This window comes from Anas platyrhynchos, chromosome 10 (genome assembly GCF_047663525.1).
Source record: "Anas platyrhynchos isolate ZD024472 breed Pekin duck chromosome 10, IASCAAS_PekinDuck_T2T, whole genome shotgun sequence".
Lineage (NCBI taxonomy): Eukaryota > Metazoa > Chordata > Aves > Anseriformes > Anatidae > Anas > Anas platyrhynchos.
In genome coordinates, this window is record NC_092596.1 from 9,880,356 (window position 1) to 9,901,243 (window position 20,888).

The following is a 20,888-nucleotide window of genomic DNA, read 5'->3' on the forward strand; positions in this document are numbered from 1 at the left end:
TGCTTTTGTGAGTGCTGTGGATTGCAGGCCGTGTCTTTAGCCCCTTCCCGGCGCAGTTATTTTTAACAGAGTGCTTTAAAATTTTACATACCAGTAATTCACACAGAATGGAGCTTTGGCTCCCCCAATTCATGACGGCAGATGCACTGGGTCAGGACCGAGATTCCACCAGCAGGAACCTCACAAATTTTAGGTGTCACTGTGTTGACAGATTGCTCTGTGAAGTGCAAGTCAGGTGTGTGAGCAAGCTGGCCTGAGCTCCAGCAGGAGAAAGAGGCGCACCTTGTGTGCATATAAAAGAAAAATTGGAGGGAATGATTCATGCACGATGCTTCCTAATGGCTGCTTGCTGTAAAACAGATCTTGGGTTCAGTGGAGGGAGCTGCAGAGAAAAGGAGGGACAGCACCAGCGGGGGAGTCTGCAAAGCAGATTCAGGAGCTGAACCTAAAGAACCTGGCCAGCCCTGGGAGAGTGGTTTCCATGGTTAATTTTCTCTTATGCGTTACTGATTTTTCTTTTCATTATGTTTGAAATTGATGGAGCTTTGTTCAACATTAGTAGCCAATGGCAATAAGCTGTAGAGATGAGACTGCAGAGACAGGGCAGGGGAAAAGAAAAGGTGTGAGAAATTGAAATGACAGGGTCACGGTGGGGGCTAGTGATGTGGAGGAAGGAAGTTTTTACCCAACGTGCTTTCATGAGGAGTTAGGAGAGGAGACTACAGTAGGCAGGGAAGTCCTTAGAGACCAAGCTGGCATGTCTGGAGCCTATCTGGTGCAAAACAAAAGAAAATTGAAGCATTTCTGTTATATATGAGTGTATTTGGGAGATAGCTGTGATTTTCTTTCTGAAGATGAAGGTATGTGAGGATGTTTTCATTTAGGAGGGAACCAATATGAACCACTGACCACATCTGGTGTCTGCACGAGAACAGGAGCTATCAGCATGATGCACGTCTGTTCCAGCTCTGTCTGCTGAAAGTGTGATCGTGCTTTTGAGACCTTCCCATTGCAACCAGAAGCTTTGTTGGCCCCTATCCTCGTAGGGTTTCTCTTCCTTTCTGCTCAGCTGTGGCCCCAAAGTGCAAGGTGCTTTTGATGTTTGGGAGTTAGCATATATTTTTATTTTATGGAGTAAATAATTTCCAAAGACTGAAAAATGAGCCATTTCCAGTGCATGTCGCCCTGGCTTCTACTTCATTTCCATGTGAGCAAGCAAAAAGTTCCATCGCAAGGGCTCTGAGCAGCTTGGGGATGCCTCAGTGTGACAAAAGCAAAGTGCGGGGTGCCAGCAGGCAGTGGCTCCCACGACCTGGCTGTCACCTTGTCCTCTCCTGGGCAGCTAAAGCCAACCAAAAAGCAGCCAGGCAGCGCCAGGGAACGAGGCGCTTTGGGGCCCTGGGGGGATGCTGTCCCCGCACATAGCCCTGCTGCATGGGACAAGCAGCACAGATCTCTCCTACCCTTCCCAAGGGAGCGCTGCTCATGCCCAGAGCCAGGACCAGGAGCATCCTTCCTCTACCTGCGGAGATCCCTCCGTTCCAGCAGTCCTGCCTGCAGCCTGGGTTTGGCTGTCTTTTCTGTCTCTGATACTCAGCAGGAAGAGAGCTGGGGAAGGACCTCTCCGACTGCAAAATGCAGCAGCCCCCCACAGGTATGGCCCAGCATGGGGAAGCCTCTGGTGGCATTCCTCGGGGTGTTGGAGTGGGAAATAGCCACGAGGCACTGCCAGCCATTTCATGGGGCCCTGTGCCTAAACAGCAGTGGATTTCCTCAATCTGGGAGTGCATAAGGCTTTATCTGTTGTTTTTATCCTCTGGTTTGTATTGCTGCATGAGCCTCCTAAAACATACGCAGCATCCCTTTAAAAAGCCTTCGAAGTAGCATTCACAAGATGTGTGGGGCAGGCGTTGGCTTCAGTCTGTTATCAGCTGTGGGCACAGCTTTATTCAGTGCTCCGAGAGGCAGCAGATGCACATCTCTAAAGGCCAGGCCTTTGGTCTTGCTCCTGCACATCTGTGTGTGATTAGCCCATCACACTTCCAGCTGATCACAATTACCTGGGTCCTTGCTTCATTTTGCCTGATGGCAGGAGCTGTCCCAAGGGACAGAGGAGCAAGTCCGTAACCTTTCCTGGTTAATGCAGAGGTGACAGCCACAAAAACATTTCTGGCACTAGAAAAAGCTCAAGTAACAATCTTGGGGCAGAAATACCCATGGTTTCACGTGAGATATCACAGGGAGCAGCTTAATTTCTCTCTCGGCGCTATCCTAGCTGAGAGAAGAGATAAGCAATAAAGAAGAGCAAAGCTTTTCTCTCCCAGGGAGGGTTTTTAAGATCCTGCTCTGAGCTTCTAAGATTCTGCCTTATATCCCAGTACCACCATGGGCAAGACTTGAGGAGGGCAATCTGAGGCTCCAGGGGTGCTGGAAATCAGAACTGCTTTCTGGGGGAGCCAGCTCTGTGTGCCGGGTGCTCTTCTGTGGCTTCTTGCATTGTGCTGGGGCTCCTGCCTGGGCCACAGAGCAGCTCGCTCGTGCTCTGCCTGCTGTGCTACAGCCTGCCAGCCCTGCCCGTGTCAGGGAGCACAGGCTCCTGGTTCCAGATTCCCCTTTATTTTATACTATAGCAAATAGTCTTTTAAAGATGAACCGCGTAGGTCCAGACTGAAATTCTCAGCAGGTTGCTCAGGTTAACTGATCCCATGGCTCGCCCAGGTGGAACAAGGTCACACCATTACCTGCAGCAGGGAAAAAGAGCTTCCTCCTCCTCAGGGTGGTTCAGATTCAGTCACAGCATCTCCTTGTAAGCCCAGAGAAGGACTTGTCAGCCATCTCCAAAAGAGGTCTGTGTGTATACGTTTTGTATTTATTTATTGAGTAAAAATATTCCTCTCTAGCCACATGGGCTCTGTGCTGAGATTTTGGGGGCACAAATCACCATAAATGTGGGTTGGATGGTTCCCCTTACAGGAGATGTTCTACTTGGGGCCAGCAAAGTGGTCTTTGATTTTTGGGGTGTTTTAACCATCCTCACTCGGCAGTGCTGAGAGCGAGGTTGTGGATTCGGGGCTGTGCCTTCCCTGTACATAGGGACCCAAGAGAAGAACGAGGTGGGGCAGAATCTAGTTCTGAGTTCAACTTCATGATCTGGCCCTCACCTGGGGAAATTTGGGATTATTAGACTCCAGTGCAACTAAAATTACATTTAATGCGTGTTTAATGTGAGTGCTATCAGCTGAATGCAAGGCAAGAGGCTTAGAGTAAATCTGAGTCTTCACCGCTAATAGGTTTAGGGCAATCAGCCTGCTGACTTCTGCAGATCACATCCATCAGAGAAAACACCAAGGTCAGTCCTAGCGTGGCATTTACCTGAACTGATAGATTACGGCTCAACTCACCGAGCACAAGGGGTTGTCGCTGTCCCTCTTTAGGAAGGAGTTTTAACACTGGGAAGCTGTCTGAGTTCGTAACATTTCTGATGACCCCTTCCATCTTTAAGTGCTTGCTAAATTCTTTCACCAAAGGCACAGGACCCTGTTTTAGGCCTTGCATCTTGATTAAAAAATTCTTAACCCAAGATTTGGATGGAAGAAAAACAGAAAAAATGATGTAAAACTGTTCCTATTTTAGCTGGAGTTTCCTGTGTTTGACTTTTTCTAAAAATGCTGTCCCCTTTGATGTTACTCACTTTTTTTATCATTACTTTTTAAATAATAAGAAGGGCAAATAAAAATGTTTCCTTGAATTTTGACAAATTAAAGAGATTAAATTTCCCTGTAAATTCTGTATTGGACAACTGATGAGCAGCATCGATTGAATCAATGAACAAAACACAGGTTGTGTTTATCGAACTGTTTTGCATCCCTGCTCTCCCTGAGTGTTATATCTAAACGTAAGGAAATAATGGAAATTATTTACTGGAGTTATCTTGGAGAAAATGCTGCTCCCTGTGGCTGCTGTTCTCCTTTCGGCACTTTTTGGGTACGTACAGTCTTAAATAAAGACTCGCTGTTGTCCCGACTCATCACAGCACTTAAATATCTTCGTAAATGTACTGAAGGAGGAAACCTCTCCCTATTCAGCAGAACGCTGGAGCATTTGTCAAGTTTTAAGCACATCAATCAGTTGTAGGCTCTTGTCTGAGTACAGGCTGATCTGGGTAGCTGTGTCCCCTCGGTCCCTTTGTGCATGAGCCACAGCAGGTCAGGTGCCGGAGGATGAGCCTGCATAGCCGAGGCCAGGTGAGGTGACATTCATGGGGATGTGCAGTGTCAGAGGTGGTTGGCATCTGCCTCCTGAGCCCCCGACCGAGACCCAGCATGGCGTTGGATTTATTTGAGGAGGGCTGGCGAAGCTGGAGGTTGCGGCAGGTCCCGCCTCTTGTGTCTGGCCCCTTGGCTTGGTCCTCCTGCACCGTGCTGGGAGCGTGGCTGTGCAGCAGAGAGGGGAGGACCTGGCCACCATCAAAATACTTGCATCTAGGTGGTATTCTGGGCCTTGTTAACTACACTGGCATTTCTGACTGCTTCAGGGCATTGCAGAGATACCAGCATGCTTTCAGGGAAAATTAAGTTTTCATTGCATCTTTGTACAAAGCAATGTGAAAATACCCCAGCTGACTTCAGCATACTTCTGTTCCTGCAGCTCATCTTGTTTATAGGGCAGGACATCTGTAGCAAGAAGTTCACGTTTGCTTTATCCCTTTTAAGTGAAACTGAGGGATGCCCATTCTATACTTATCTTTTTAATGTGTTTTAGCACTTGTTTAAAAATCAATGCAAAAGTTGGAAGAGGTTTAGAGTAATTTTGTCAGTCTGTTGCAGCCCACAGCTGGTTTTCTTTGCAACCCTCAATGCTCTTTCTGCCTACAAATGGGAACTCACTAAGATGTACGACTGGATACCTGTTATGTTCTCGTGTGAGTAAAGGTCAGAATTTTGCCATCCTAATGGTAGCTGATTGTGGCTGGGTTTGTCCTTCCATGCCCTGTTTTGTCTACATGAAGCTAGACCGCTCCTTAGAAATGGATGCTGGATTTCATCCTTTTTCTTACCTGAGAGAAAAGATAAAGACGTAGTTGCTCAGGAAACTGAAGGGTAAGAAATGATAGTCTGTAGAAAAAATTTTGGAGGGCGAGTTGGGGAATTGGCAAGTGCCAAAGTCAGCAAGAAGCAGCAGCATGTGGGACAGGTCACTGCCTTCCTCTGGAGCCAGCAGATCGCTGGGAGGAGGCAGGAACATTTCCTGGTCCATCTCTGATGCTGAAGCAGACAATTGGCTGTTTCCCCTTCTCACCATGGGACGGTGACCTAAAGAACCAAACGTCCTCCATTTTTTTTTCCTTCCTGCTCTTCGCAAAGCAGCGCACCTGTGTGGTGCCAACTATTCTGGCCATCCTACAACCCAATATTAAACAGAAATGCTCACTGTGCCAGCAGGGAGGCCATGGCCATAACAAGATGCTTTGTTCTATCTCACTCCCTGCTTAGTTCCCACTAGCCTGGATGTTGCTGCCCCATAACGTTTGGTTCCACTCCTCAGGCTCCTGGTGTAACAGCCCCTCCTCTACCAGCCGAGACGTGGCAGCTTGCCGGTGCGATGGCCAGCTGGCTGAAAAGGCTCAGAGGTGAACTTCTTATCCTCTATTTCACTGACTTCATTCCCTAAAGCATTTTGCTGGGGGACTTGAAACAATTGCTGCTGCTTTTTGTACTTTTTCATTAGAGTAAATAAGAATGACTGCATGAGGCTGAAGGGCAGCCTTGTCTGGAGCAAAAGGGGATGAGGACAGGCAAAAATGGAAGACACATTTCTGCTAGAAAAAGCAGGCAAGTCATTAGCAGATAGTCCTCAGACAGGTACACATCATCCTGCCTCCACATGTCAGATGGGGATACAAGGCCTAGGCTTCTGCAGGATGCAGCTAATGAAAGGAAACCCCAGTTTTCTTTCAAGCATGGACAAGATGGGCCAGAAAGCTGCGGCCCCTTCTCTTGTGTACTGCTCCCTTCAAAGAAAGCATATCCATATAGAGCATCCCCTTATCAGCTCAGTGACAGCCCAGATTAGGCCGTGGCAGACGAGCACTTTGGCTCTGGATGCCAGCAACAGGTATTTACAATCTGAAATAAAACTTCTCAAATTTGCTGCTCCTCACAGTTCCCTGGAGGCTGGCAGCTTCACGTGTGGTGTCCTTCCTCCAACTCCTGTGCTAATTTTCCTGGACTGTTTTTTAGCTTGTATGGTGCTAAGAGAGCCTTTATCCCTGCGTTTTTCTTAAATCAATGCCTCAAAATGCATGGAAACGAGATTTTCAAAAGGATCTCAGTCAGGGCAAGGCAGCTGTCAAGCTGCTTCTGGAAATCCTGCTAAGCATCTGTCTTCATTACAGGTGAAAAGCAAAAACCCCTGACTTTCAATTACACCTGAGCCCTCACTGACTAGGGCTTTTGAAACTCTGCCCTCAAGGCAGCTCTGAAAACAGAGTAAAGGATTTTAGGTTATTTAGGTGAGGATTGCTTGGTTGGGGGCTGCTTCTGGATGTCTTTTTTGGAAGGAAGTTACTCTGGGAGATTTTGCTTTGATTGATCTGTTTGTGTTTGGATTTTTCTGTTTAGTTTCCCAAAAGGCACTTGGAACATCTGATAATTCTTTATCAACACCGTTTCAGCCTCGCGTGTGTGTTAGTTTTGTTCTTCTCTTTTTGTGCGAGCCCCAGTCAATAGCCAAGCCTACAAGCAGAGCTTGGGCAGGGTCATGAGCCTGGTGTTTAAATGAGAAGTGGCTGTGGCTGCACGCAATGACAGCAATGCACGGGCTTGTGTTCCTGGCAGCAAACTGTCTCGAGGTTTGCTTGGGTTTGTTTCATGTTTGGGATTTTGCTGCTTGTTGTTAGTCAGTGTTATTTTGGGTACTTCTTAGATCTGCTATTTGCTCCCTTGAGCGAGACAGAAGAGCACAAATACCTCATGGCTGTGTGCTCGGTGATGTCTCAGAGCGTAAGAAATAAGAGCAGAGCAGGAAAGAAGGTTGGAATTCAGATCGTAAACTACAGAGGACAAAACAAGACCTAAAGATCTTTCGCGTGTTTCTTGTCAAAGTTTTTACTTGGCTCTTTCTTATTGTTGAAGACTTGCCTTGGCGAAAGAGCTCTGATATGAGGGAGCAGCCAACTTGCCGTACGTCATGTACCACCATTTGTTATTTCCTACACATCAGGACAGCTGCCAGAACATCATTTTAGTTGCTCGCATGTGCTGGTCATACCAGAGCCCTACTTGAGAGAAGAGCACCTCCATTAGACTTTTTTTTTTATACAAACTTGGAGAATAAAACAATCTAGTAAAAAATAACGTATACGTATGTGTTTTAAAATGCTGTTAAACTGATTGGAAATGTCTGGAGGCTAGTTAGGTTTGATTTTGCTGTAAATTTATCTTATTACAGCAATTATTATCACTGCACAAAGCAGGTTTCTTTCTGTATTAATTTTGTTAAAAATGCTGTCGGTTCATTAATTCCGAGCTGATCTTTAATTATGCAAATGTTTGTAGGGGTCATATCTGGTCATAAATCTACTGGCTGCTGGAATAGAGCTTTGAAGCCCAGGTATAGCAATTAGCACTGACTTTATACATCTTGTTGTCCTAAAGAAAATAAGGAAGAAAATAATGCTGGGAAATGGCAAGGAAAAAAATAAAGGGGGGAGGTAATAATGCACCTGAGGTTTTTGTGATTTTTTTTTCAATTTCCAGTGAGGGGTAAATCTGTGAAGGATTTCACAGTGTGGCATTAGCAGGTAACAGGAACAGATGCTGAAGACCCTGATGGTGCCAGGTGGTGCTGCAGTCCCTTGACCTGTGCTGAGAGGGACCTGGAAAACCCCCTCGTGAAGGTGGCTGATGTGAGGATATGCCTGGGTTTTACTGCGCTGGCACTGCCAGATGCCTCCGGCCTCCTTTAGGAAGCCATCCCAGCTGGGGCATGGCTGAGCCCTAGCAGCATCCTCCTGTGCGTGGAGCCAGCTGGGCAGTGCGGGCTGATGAACCAAAAGAAGGAGAATTGCACTTGAATAAATCAGCGAAACTCAGAGCTGGCTGGGTTTATTGGGGTGTTTCTGAGTAGACATAAGGTTGTGGGCAGAGCGGCTGGCAAGGAGAACTGCAACCACAGCATTAAAGCTCTTCCTAATTGCTGTGGAAGACAAAGGAAGGTGGATCTCTGCAGGAGAGAATTAGGCTTGGGTTTGTGATGAGAGGAAGGAGGAAAAGAGAACTGGGAGATCAGGAGAGTGGCTGAAGTGCAACGGGTACAGCAAGCAGGTGACTACGGCAGTGAGCGTTGGAGACCGTCCTTTACTCCCTGGTCTCAAGATGTGAACGTGGTTGGTGCGTACTCTAGTCATCGTGCTTCACAGGATAACGGGAGGGATGGAGGTAGAGCAAAAAGGATGGAAGGCAGAATGGAAACTGAAAGGAAGAAGCTATGAAATGAGGGCCGGAGGAAATGGTGAAAAGAGGGATAGTGAAGTTATGAAAGTGGGTCAGGCAGAAAGGAGAGAGCAGAGTTGAATGAACCTAGCAGAAACCATGGGATAGAAGCAGAAAGGAGCAAAATGAGAAATGAAAAGGAGACAGCGCAGCACCAGCCCTCGCATCTGATGGTGTGGTTGGTCGAGTGCCTTGTTTTTATTGTATTACTCAATCTTATGAATGAGACTACAATTGCGTTTCAGGGGTTGTAAGTTTAGATGGTACGTTTGGGTGTGGATGCCCTATTAGGGTGTGGAAAATGGCTCTGAATCGTGGAAAGTGGGCTGCTTTGTGAGTCCTGATCTATCGGAGCATCCAAATACAGGATTTGAATCTGAATTAGGGCAGTCTCGTTGCCTGGTTTCCGGAGTCAACAGCTTCCCTTATTTAACACCAAACTTTTCAACATCAGTATTCATTGCTCACCACGTCAGTCCAGGACAAGTGGTCGAGCAGCAATTTTTCAATCAGCCAGGTGATGCTGAACCACGGCACGCACATCCCACGAGCTGCCTTGCAACGCTCAGCGCGTCGCAGGGAGTTTGTATCTGCAGCATCCGTCAGCTTTGACCCTGGCGCAGACAAGGTGGGAGATCTCGGAATGAGGAGAAATGACCTGCTGCTGGAATAGGGAATTGATGAAGTCGTCTTTTGAAGCAGTGTGATACTGTTGGCTCAGAAGTAGTGACTGCAGGCACTCCTTACCTAAACCTTCGATTAACTGAAACCTTTTAAGCACAACCTTGTGAACGTAACAAACATAAAACCAACCCGCCTCATTCAGGGAGCACCTGGCACGGGATGCTGGGCAGAGAGCTGGGGCTCAGCCTCAGGATTTGGGTCTCAGACTGCCGGAGTGGCCTCGAGCAGGCAGCGTTTGTCGCTGTCACCACCCTGCAGTCCCTGGCCGCAGCTCAGCACAACGCTCGGTGGCAGCCAGCTTTGCTGAGCCCAGCACCAGGGGGGCTCCTCCGTGTGCTGCTGGGCTCTGCCCCGTGCTGAGCATCAGGGAGGGGTGAGGAGGATGGTTTTGCAAGGGGCTCGGAGAAAATTGACGTCCTCTGCAAGCTATAGATAGAAGCTGCCACACACACAGGCTATTTTTCATGAGTCAAGGTCTACGGTGCTCCTGGCACTTGTTTTGTGGATAAATTGCAGGCGTCAGCTCTGTGTCCCATATCTTCTTATCCAGGGTGTCCTTCCAAAGGAAAAGGAAGTGTGCTCCTTACTTGGTGGTTGTATACAAGCCAGCCTGGCCTACCAGAGGAGTTTAAATCACTCTGCTGCTCTTTGGCTGGTTTCTAGCATTTGTAAAAGACGTTGGAGCACTGACGAGTCAGATTCGATCCTGCAGGCAGCTGAAGGGTGCTGTTACTGAGTGACTCAGCGGAGACCTCACTGCTCTCTGCAACTGCCTGGAAGGAAGGCGTGGGAAGCTGGGGGGTGGCCTCTGCTCACAGGTAACCAGTGATGGGATTAGAGGGAATGGCCTCAAGTTGTGCCAGGGGAGGTTTAGGTTGGAAATCAGGAGAAGTTTATTCTCAGGAGGAGTGGAAGCATTGGGATGGGTTGCACAGGGAGGTGGTGGAGCCCTGAGGGGGCGTTCACGGGGAGGTTGGACCTGGTGTTTGGGGACATGGGTTAGTGGTGACATTGGTGGTAGGGGGATGGTTGGAGCAGGTGGTCTTGGAGGTGAGCGCCCTGCCTGTGTAAGCAGCCCTGCACTGGGTGCCCATGCAGTGCAGGCACCAAGCGCAGCCCCGCAGCCTCCACCCCCTGGTGATTCATTAGGAAATGAGTTTGTATGGCCACTCTGAACTTCTGGCACCACAGGGACTGGTTGGGGACCACTTTTACACGTCTGTGAGTCCCCAGGGATGTGAGCAAAAAGCAGCTTTTCCCCAGCAAAGAGCCAAACCCTTCATGTTTTTTTCCCTGTGAATCCATCAAGAGATTCACATTACCAGACAGAAGTCTGGCCCTCTGCTTTTGGGAATCGTGTAGCCCTCCTCCAGTCACTGTATAATTTGGACAATCAGGCTGAAATTGAAAGAGAAGGCTGTGAGAGGATGTTACCACTCTCTTCTGTTTCTGTTATTGTTTCTTTCAATTTCTTAGAGAAGCACCAATGGTTTGGGGCTTTGATTGATTGGAAGCCTCCCGCTATGGTGCAAGGAGATGCTAAAGCATTGATCAGGCTTGTTGTGAGTGGAGCTGTGTCTGGCACAAAAACACAAAAGAATTGGAAAAAAATGAATGTTTCAAGCTGTAGCAAAAAAAAATCACAAAAAGCAAAGGATTCACAAATGGCTTTGATGGCCGTCAGATGGGTAATTTGCTCTGGGAGCAAAACCTGATGTGCTGGAAGAACAGAGCAGCAGCAGAACATCAGGGAACATGGACTGTGCAGGGCACCCCTGAACGGATGCTGGCAAATAAACCAAGAAATACACTTTCTTGTTCAAAGTAAGTGAAAAAGAAAAAATAATCAGTATTTTTCATGAGTCAAAAAAAAAATCCCTGAAAAATTACTTTGGCGTAAGCCAGATCTTACGGTCTGTGAACAGCTTTTGTTTTCTGTGCTGGTCAGTCATCTAGCCTTGGCGTTTGGGTTGTTAAAGGATTGAAGAACTTTTAGGTATTTTAAGCTTCATTTATTTGATGCTTGGAGCATGACTTTTTTAAGGGAGCCTGTGCTGCAGTATTTGTCATTCTCTTTCAAGGCATGTCAGGCCCGCAGTAAGCACATTCAGAACCATGCCAGGCTAATTTATTTTGCAGACCCTTTCTCCACCCTCAGCCAGGACTTGTACCCCCAGCATTCAGCTCTTTTGCTTGAATAATTGCGTTTCTGTGGATTCTCCTTCTCGGAAGAAAAACGAGATATTAAAATGTACGATGGAGTTCACGCGGATTTATTGTGAAAACAGTTGCATGAAAACTGTACAATAAGATTTAGCAATAAATGTCATTCCTATTGCCAGCGGTTGTGTCTTATCAGCTGGGTTTGCAACAAGCCTGCCTGATTGACGGAGTAAGGAAAAAAGGTAAAGCAGAGACTGCTGCTGGGACCGGAGGCTTTCCTTCCCAAGGTGACCCCAGCAAAGCAGTAGGCGCAGGGATGTCTGTGAGCAACCCTTTCTAATTTCTCTCCTCGTGTCCTGAAACGTTCTCTTAAATGTTAATTCATTAGAAATCTCTCTAATCATTTTCTCCATTTCTCAGCAAATTATTTTACTAAGTGAAGTTGCAGGTGAAACAGGAACAGGTTTAAGCAGAAACCATTTATAAACGGAAAACTTTCAGGCTAGTATTCATTCTAGGAACTTTGATGTGGTTAATTAAATGATGCTAGGGGAAATTTTCTTTAATTAGAAATTAGTAGTGGGACCATTTAGTGCTGTGTGGAATATGGACTTGGTCCTGCTGTCACACAGGAGCGGGAGAGTTAGAGACCAGGGGCTGCCTCGGTGAGCTAGAGAGGAGCGGGACGTCCCCATCAGCTCGGGGAGTAGAAGGGTGGTGTGCCAGAGTTCGGGCTTGGATGGACCTGGGGGTGTCACCAAGCCCCGGGCCCTTTCCACCCCGAGACAGATCAGCCCAAGCCAGGCGTGCGTCGTTGTGCTACGGCGAGAGGAGGTGGCTGTTCCTGCAATGCCACCACTGTCACCTCCATCTGATCAGCGGTGGCTTCACGGGTGAGGTGGACTGGGGGGTTTTCAGTCCTGGGCTCAGAGCTGGAAATACAAATCTCCTCTAACTGAAGGTTGCCCTTGGCCATATTAGTTTATGCAGGTGTTTTTCCCTGGCAGCAGAGCGGGGACACAGGCTGTCCTGGCACAGGGACTGGGTTCATTTACTACAGGGGCTGCATACCGTAGCTGTTCTCTTAGTTCTTTCTATTTGTACAGAAAACTTTATTTCTCCAGAACAGTTACATTACCTCAGGATATTTACTCTGCGAGTATAGAAATTTTAGCTTCACCTTATTTTCATTACCTCGGGGGGTTGATTATTTATTTAAAGTAAAAATGTGCTGGCTCGAGGAACAGCACGCCCTGCGATATATTTTGCCCGTAACACTTAATGCCCAGCACGGTGTGCCAAGGAAAGGGCATATTCTGTCAAGGCTGCTAGGCCCCATCTAGCCAGTTTTCTTTTTCACATTGCTGCGATTGTCTTTTTCCATTAAAATCAAACATGGACCAAGCAGCGACATGCCAGGAATCGCTAAGTGGTATTTAAATCGACGTCTGGCGTGCCTCTGAGGCGAGCAGCGCAGAAGACCTCGCAGCTGGCGTTCGGCGTGTTGGGAAGACATGAGATGGATGCAGCCAAAGGCCCCGAATCTCCCCATCACCCGTGGTGGGCACGCAGCACCTCGCAGGGTGCTCCCATCACAGCGTGGTTTGTGGGACACCCACGAGTCGGACTCTTCACCAGCTGATGAGGCTGGAAACTTTCCTGTGACGCTGGTCAGTGTTGGAGGATATGGAGATGGCTGTGAATACCCACTTGGCCTCGTGGTCTGGACATTTGAGCCCGTTGTGTGAATCTGTGAGCGTCAGCATGTGTACGGTGGCCAGCTGTGGCGCTGGGGTTCGTGGTGAATGCGGGGATAATGAAAAGTTCTGCGACACGGCTTCAGGATAAACACTCTGATTTCCTTTCCATTTCTGTCTCTTGCTATTTGAGAGACACAGACTCAAGTGCGGTCTTTAAACATTTTCTGGCTGTATCCTAATGTTTGAAAAGGACTTGTAATTTTGGCTCTTGGAAACAATTTAAAGGCGTCTGATTTTCAGTGGCTGGGAATGCTGCGCTTCCTGCATAATCAGACTCTTTTGACATGTCTTAAATTGGGCACTGAGAGAATGGATAGGCAAGTACAAGTAGTTGACTTAGCACAGCTCTGGGGGGTTAGGCAAAGGCGCTTAAACACCCAGCTCTGATATGCTCTGAGCGTGCACACAGCCAGTTGTCACCGCTGGGCAGACAAGAGGTGAATGATTAAGGCACAGTAAGTCAATCGTGTGAAACCATAAGCCCGTGTTCAACCAAGTGACAGGCTCCGAATGACTAGCCCTTCCTAAAAATTGTGTGCTTGTTCCTGAGTGTCAGAAGAGTCTCCTGCTGGCACTGAATAATGCCGGCTGGAATAATAAAACATTGCTTCTAAATATTGTAAAATGCTTTGCATGTTTGATCCAAGTCCTGGAGGAGTCAGCAGATGTCTCCAGTGACATGAAACGAAGCCTGGCCTCCCATGTAGCTCCTCTACAGCTGCTTTGTAAGCTTGACCACCTCTGCTGGGTAAAAAAAACAAAGGGGGTGCAGCAGCTTATTTGCACACTAAGGGCGCGGGGATGGTTCTCCTGAATCTCCTGGCTTTTTTCTGTTTTTGTTTTGTGCAGACAGACACCCATCTGTCCTGGCAGTCTAAGCACGGCAGTCTTTGACTACTCAGTACAACTAACGCCCTAGCCAACCAAAAAGCCATGTATATGCTGAATTCTTGGAGAGAAAAGGAATCTGATTATTTTCCAAGTTCTCTTTTCTTTCTTCTGGAGGTGTTTTTGAACAGCTGAAAGGGAGAAGTTCTTTCCTGTGTTGCCGGAGCGATGCTTTGAAGTTCGGCCCTTCGCCAGAAGCCTGTTGACAGCAACACAAGTGTTGGAGCTCACTGGCATCATGTATTGCTTGGGGATCTTTAAAAGCTCTCTGAACAGCTTACCAAGACTTCATTAACATTTGATTTCTACCTAAGTGAGGATGAAATTATCACTGTGTCTTTTTTTTTTTTTTTTACAAGTGATTAGGCAGCAGTAAGTTTGGTGATTTACCTATCTACTAGGGCACACTCTTCTGTCTTGGAAGGCATCCCAGGAGTCTGACAAAGTAATCTTTTTTCTTTTTTTTAATAACCAATTTTATAACACCTTACATTGCCACCGTTTCCATACCCTCAAATTGATCATGTAGCATCTTTTGGGGAAAAAAATGAAATGATGGATAATTTGAGTTTCCTTTCACAGCTGTTTTCCTCCAGATGCAAATCCACATCACTGTTCTTCAGGTTTACAATGATTCACTTTTTTTCCCCAGTTTTATGTGGGGAGGAGGTGTATCAGGCATTAAGTTTTCTCTTAGTCATTCTCTTTATAGCAGCCATGTCAATGTGTCTAACCCTCTCTTTTTTTGTTTTCCTCAGGCAACCCACTGACTGTGGCCTGCAAAGCTTTCTTTGGATTCAGCGGAGAGTCAGGCCCCATGATCTACTGGATGAAAGGGGAAAAATTCATAGAAGAATTAGAAGGTCACATCAGAGAAGGCGAAATCAGGTACTTTTTGGAGTATTTAGTGTTAGAAATGTTGCATATCCCAAAAGCTTGTTTGTGGTTTGGTTTTGTTTTCAAAACACATTTTTAATTGTAAGTGGAAACAATTTTCTGTCTAAAGGCAGATGAATGACTTGGAGCCAGGGCAGTGTGAGTTGCATCCTTCCAGTTAGTAAACTTTAAAGACACAGTAGTTATCTATGTGCCTGAAAATCTGTCACCAGATTCCCCTGACAGTAGCTGAAACATCTCCTGAGTGTTCTGGGGGTCGATGTTAGTCCTGCATGGAAATCATGCTGTCCACTGCAGCCGGCCCTTCTGGCAGGCTTTGCAAGATGACATTCATTTCAGCATCAGTGTTAATGTCAGAGATGAATAGTCTCCTGTCAAAGTCACCCTACTTTTTCTCTCCTACTGAATGCGTTGTCTGCTCGTGATCCAGCTCTCTAGGACTTAACCAGGGCTTTCAGAGAGCAGCATTTGTTCCTCCTTGTTTACCATTTAAGAGATGGGTGTCACTGTGTGCGAAGTCAGATACAAAGATTGTGCAGGGCTTGGTCCAGATGCTGGTTATCATTTGCTGTACCACTTGTAAAGAAAACAAATACTTGCATCTGCATGAATGTTCATGGAGTTTGCACATAACAGCATCTTCTGATCTTCCCTGATGAATAATTACCTGATTAATAGCTCTTTGAGGAAAGACTAAGCTATGATTATACACTGGACAAGGTGGTCCCAGCTCCTATAGACAGATGATGAGAATGGATCATAAAGAAAGCTAAGGTCTTGCATCTTCCATTGCATGCTTTTTTTCTTTTTTTCATCTGTTTTCTGAGTTGTTTCTTTCTTCTAACAGTGATTTTGGAGAGCAGGCAGAGAGAAAGATTCCATTGCTTTATCTCTGGATCAATAATTTGCAGTTCACTCATTTAGCCACTGGTTATTAAGTTACACTAAAATAACTGACCTGGTGTTGCACCTTAATTGTGTACAGATGGAATTTATCAAATATTATCAGAATGGCTTTAAGTGTAAAATCCTCTTTTGGGCTTCTGACCACAAAATACAATTACATGAAACTTCTGCCATGGCACGTAATCAGCATTTAGCAGCACTGTGTCTTCTCTGGTATCTGAACAGAGTGGTTTTGGTTTTTGCTCTCCTTTCACGTCAGAAGTACAGCTTGAGGTTTGTATTTAAAGAGCCCTCCAGCTCCAGGGACGTTCCAAAGTTTTCCTTGACGTGCATTTCTGTTAGTGAAATTGAGTTTGAAAGAGTTGCGTTTGTACTTCATTGCCCCCATCTCATTCCATATTCGTGTTTCAAATTAATTTTGCAGTGACTCCTTTTCTCTCTCTGTTAAGATGCTTTGACTCAGTTTACAGACTCCTCGCTATTCAGCTTCTCTTCAGCAAAGCTGCTTCTCACACACCCAATCCTGTGGGCATCCCAGCCAGCATTCAAAGCATTTACCACAACCTACTGCATCATTACCAGCAGTGCCACAGTCCATCCTGTTTCTCATTTCGAAGTAGCTATAGCAACTGCAGGAGTAACTTTTCGCAAATGACTTTTTCGTAGTAGCAGCTCTTGTTTGTGCATCCCGCTGCAGCTCTGCTGCTGCAGGGAAACGAAGCGGCACCGACTGTTCCATCAGCGCCCCAAGCCTGCCCGCATCTCCCACCCAGTCGTATTTATTGATGGATTTCAAAAAATGTCATGTATGTTTCAAGTTTGATGAGCCATGGGAAGCTGGCTGGTTAGATGCTTTTCCCATCAGTGTGCTTGTACGTGACATTATCAGCATGTTGGGTTTTTAATGCTGAAAAACTACAAGTAGGTGGGGATTGCTACGAGCAGACCAAAATAAGCCATGGGTTGTTCCTTCGGCAAATATCTACCATTTTACTTCCCTGTGTTAAATTAGTTCACACATTTAAAAGTAAAGCCCTGAATTTTTTTTGCTGTCCTTACCCTGGACACAACTCTGGGGAGCACCCAGCCCTCACGTGCATGCTGGAGCGTGCGTAATTACCAGGCAATTTTCCTGCTTTTATGAAAGCACCAAAATAAGGATGCATGTGACTTGAGCAATCCTATTAAAATCAAGCCCCCAGAACTGTTTGTTTTGGGGACAGGCTTTGCCACAAGTACTACATGCAGCTCTGGCCTTGCGGTTATTTATTAGACCTCATTAGAGAGCCTCATAATGAAAAGTAACCAGACAGTACTGCAGGGTTGAGAGGTGACAAGCCCTTCTCTAATGCACCTCCTTGTCTTCCCCTGAGTTAAGCTCTTTATATGTTAGAAATTCATAGGGGGAAAAGGAGAAAGTTTTGCTTTTTCTAGGTGGGCTTTTCACAGCAGTACTAAAAATGCCATGTAAATTGACCCAGGGCTATTAGAGAAGGAATCAAAGCCTTTAAGCCTGCTTGCAGAGTTGTCCATTGCACCTAATGATATAAGGAGCCCACAGGAAATGTCAACACCGTCTCTTTGCCATAGCAAGTAATTATTTTCAGGCGTATATCTTACTGTCCCAGCCACCTATCTGTTGCTTCTTTTCCTTCTTCGGACAGCACTGCAGAAGAGTTTGCAAATGACCGTAGCACCCAGTTTGTAGAGCATGTTTCTTTTCTTTTTTTCTTCTGTCTTCACCATTTTTAAAGTGCAAATAGTTTAACTCGTTTGAGAGGCATGGAAATATGTGAATAGAGACATTTGGAACTGCAGCCTTATTTCCTCCTGCTGATTAATTTTACATTCTGCCTTTTCACCCGCGGAAGTCAACTGATGGGTGCAAAACACCCAGACAAGATGAGAACGTTGTACCCTGCTAGGAGGGGATGCTAAGGGAGGGAGGCAGAATTACCATCGCTGCCTGGCTGACACGTTAGGTACTTGCAGAGAAGTGAGGAAGTGACAGCTCCCTCCTGAAAAGCTCACACTATTTAAGTAGACAATTTATGGGCAGAGAATGAGGAACAGACTACTGGTAAAGACCAGAAGGAAGGACTAGAGTTCTTATCCCTGTTCACAGTCCAGATCCTCTATCTAAAAAGGAATTAAAGTTTCCTTTTTGCTAAGTCCCAATCAGTAAGAATTTGGAATCAATTATTTGGTCCTGCAAAGAGACCCAGCCGAAGCTTTCTTCAGGCCTTACTATCTGTGGTCAGATAAAACCTGGCAATTGGAGGAGAATATGGTTTCAAAGCAAAAATATTTTATCTTCAGTTTCGACTTAGTACATAAATGCAGAGAAAAATATGACAAAAGGTTTGAAAAATCTGAAACATGGGCTATTCTTCAAAGAAAACATTTGAGTTATGACATTACAGTTCTTTTTAATTCACGTTTTCTTAACTGATAAATCATCAGTAGACAAAACGTTTTGTTTCAGAGCAAATAAATTGCTTCAGCTTGAACAAAAAGAAAGCATTGGGTATTTTTGTCACTTCACCCATCTCTTCTCTCTCTCCCTCCATCCTGTTTATTGTGAGTTGTCAAGCACCACTGATTTCTGTATGTATTCAGTGATGGAATTACTCTTACAGTTTGTTCATCAAACCAGAAAAAAAGAGCCATTATTTTCTCAACTTGTCGGAACTGGCATGTGTTGGCAGTGTTACTGGCAAGGTTCCCACCAACCCAGATAAGGACAGAGCTTCATTTTCTGCATGTTCAGCAAATGTTATTGCTGCTTTAAGGTCTAACTTGTTGACGCTATATTCCTTTTCTTCCCCAAAAATACTGTGCTCCACTTTCTCTGAACCGACTGCAAAATGCAATGACCTAACGGCTGTGCACATGCTAAAAAATAAAATAAAATGTAGATTGGTGACTCTATTTCTGTGCCAATAGTGTAGCACAAGCTGTAGAGGACTGGTTTAAAAAAAAATAAAATAATAAAGGCAGGAAGATTTAACACCAGGACTTTTCTGCACGTTGCTACCAGCACAATGTTTAAGTTGTCTGTCAGCATTTTCCCAATACATCTCATTCTGAGATCTTTCTAGAGACAGCAATTAGCATGAAAAGAAGTGAAGAAAAATCGTATTCTTCTTTATGAAAGCTCCTTTTTAGCTGACCATATATTATTTAAATCTAGGCTAAAGGTTGATTATTTTAAATAGATTCAGAATAATAGTTTATTTTAATTGTAATGTCTTCGTAATTGTTACTGTGCATAAAATATGCTCATTATAATAAACACAAGACAATCTGCACATTCACGGAGTGCTCCAGATTAATGTCCCAGTTATCTTCTACGTTAATGATTTTGTTTGTTCCCTGCAGCGTAATTTGTAGGCTAAAATTTGTAAAGCGTATTGTTTACCAACAGAGAAGGAAGACTTCCCTGAGTTTAAAATATTTTGCTGTAGTAATGGAATATTAATAGGTAAATGAGAATTGATTTATCTGATCCTCAGTGGTTTATGTTGATTTGAGTCTGCAGGCAGATTGGGCTGTCCTGGGAGGTTTCTTTCCTGTCCAGAAATGATGAAAAACCAGACTTCCTTGCATTATTTTCAACACTAGGAGTCGGGGCCAGAATAATAATAATAAAAAAGCAGAAATACAGAAATAAGTGAGGGTGAATTTGCAGAAATGATGCAATTCAAGTTTCCAAATGCAACACACGTGCCTGTCCTTAAACTACTGTTTTTTCATTTGCCTTTTTTGCAAGTTACACAGCGGTAGTGAAAGAGGTGAATATTTGTGGGTGCTCCCGGTGTGTCTTCTGAGTTTCTGTCAGATCACAGAAGCCTTCAAAGGCAAAGCGCTGTATGAAATCTTTCTGTAGCATTTGGTTTGTAGCAGTCTGGCTTGCATTTTTGAATTTCAGGTCAACACCCTCACATTTCTGATTAGTTATCAAATGTGGAGATCTGTGTTTGTTATATGAAATTATGTACTAGGCATAAGAAAATGCTTGTGTTCATTAAAAACCCCAAACAGCTTTGGCTTGAGTAGAGAAATTTGGTATTTGTTATTAATGAAAAATTTAAGCTCTCTGAGAGAAACAGTTTCCATGCAACACAAACAGTACTTTGGCTAATTACCCGTCTTCCCCTGTGCCTTTCATCAATATCTGGAAGAAAGATTTATTTGGGGTAGTAAAATAAAGTAAAATACAGTTTTATCCATAAAGCTATACTAGACTGCCAGCAGGACTATGTGCAATGGTGAGTTCACAAGCTTTGAACTGCGAGGGCATTGCACATTTTATGTTCATCCCCTTCCCTTCATGCAGCAATACACTACCAGGATCAAATGAACCTGGCAGGTTATACTTGAGATCACATTTCCTTGCTCAAAGGACCCATAACTTTCTTGAGCAATTGATAAGTCTTTTGAGAGAACAGTGCGTTTTATTTTCAGACTTATGTCATCAGAAAATACTTGCGTTTACTTTGCATTATTTTAATGGTGGTATTAGAACAATGACACAAAAAGGCTGCACCTCTGGCCTGAAACTCTGATAGAACTTTCTGTTCCTTACGGGGGAGTTTCATATGTCCCATTTGTGCTCTCAAAGGAGCAAAGAGCTCTTGGTTTTGATACTGTCCCCTTATAAAGTCAAGGTCTAGAGAAAAAAAAAAAAAGTGGAAAATTCCAGAGTAGCATAGCTCTTTCCATTGATTTTCAAGATTGCATTAAAATGTAGCACAAGACGCAGCCTTTAAAATATTGCCTTATAATTTGCTCAGCCATGGCATATTTACTTCTCTGGAAAGTGAGTATTTATTGCTCCTTTTAAAATAGGAACTGTTTTTAGCATGTTAATTCCAGGGGAGCCGAAGTAAACAAGCAGCATGCAACTCTTGTGCTGACTGCCACATTCCTCCTGACTTGCTCCTGCTCCTTGCTGCAGACATGAGGGGAGATAAAAGGGTTTGGTTGTTGGGAAAGTTGCATTTGTGAAGTCTCTTTCTTTCCAAGTTCTCCTTCAGGTGTGCAAGGAGGCTTGGAAAACGTTGTATCTTGTGCTTGACAAGTCATGGTTCTTGTG

At 45.1% G+C, this 20,888-nt stretch overlaps 1 protein-coding gene across 27 annotated transcripts in view; it reads left to right on the forward strand.

The window, feature by feature from the left end:
• The window catches only part of IL1RAPL2 (interleukin 1 receptor accessory protein like 2), a 365,272-nt gene that overhangs the window by 319,264 nt on the left and 25,120 nt on the right, over positions 1–20,888 (forward strand). For all 27 annotated transcript variants that reach the window (XR_011811600.1, XM_072042782.1, XM_072042783.1 and 24 more), the window contains one exon: positions 14,746–14,875. Coding sequence is in view for 26 of the 27 variants with exons in the window: in XM_072042782.1 (XP_071898883.1) it covers positions 14,746–14,875 (130 nt within the window). In the remaining variant the exon portion in view is untranslated. The remainder of the gene's footprint in view (positions 1–14,745; positions 14,876–20,888) is intronic.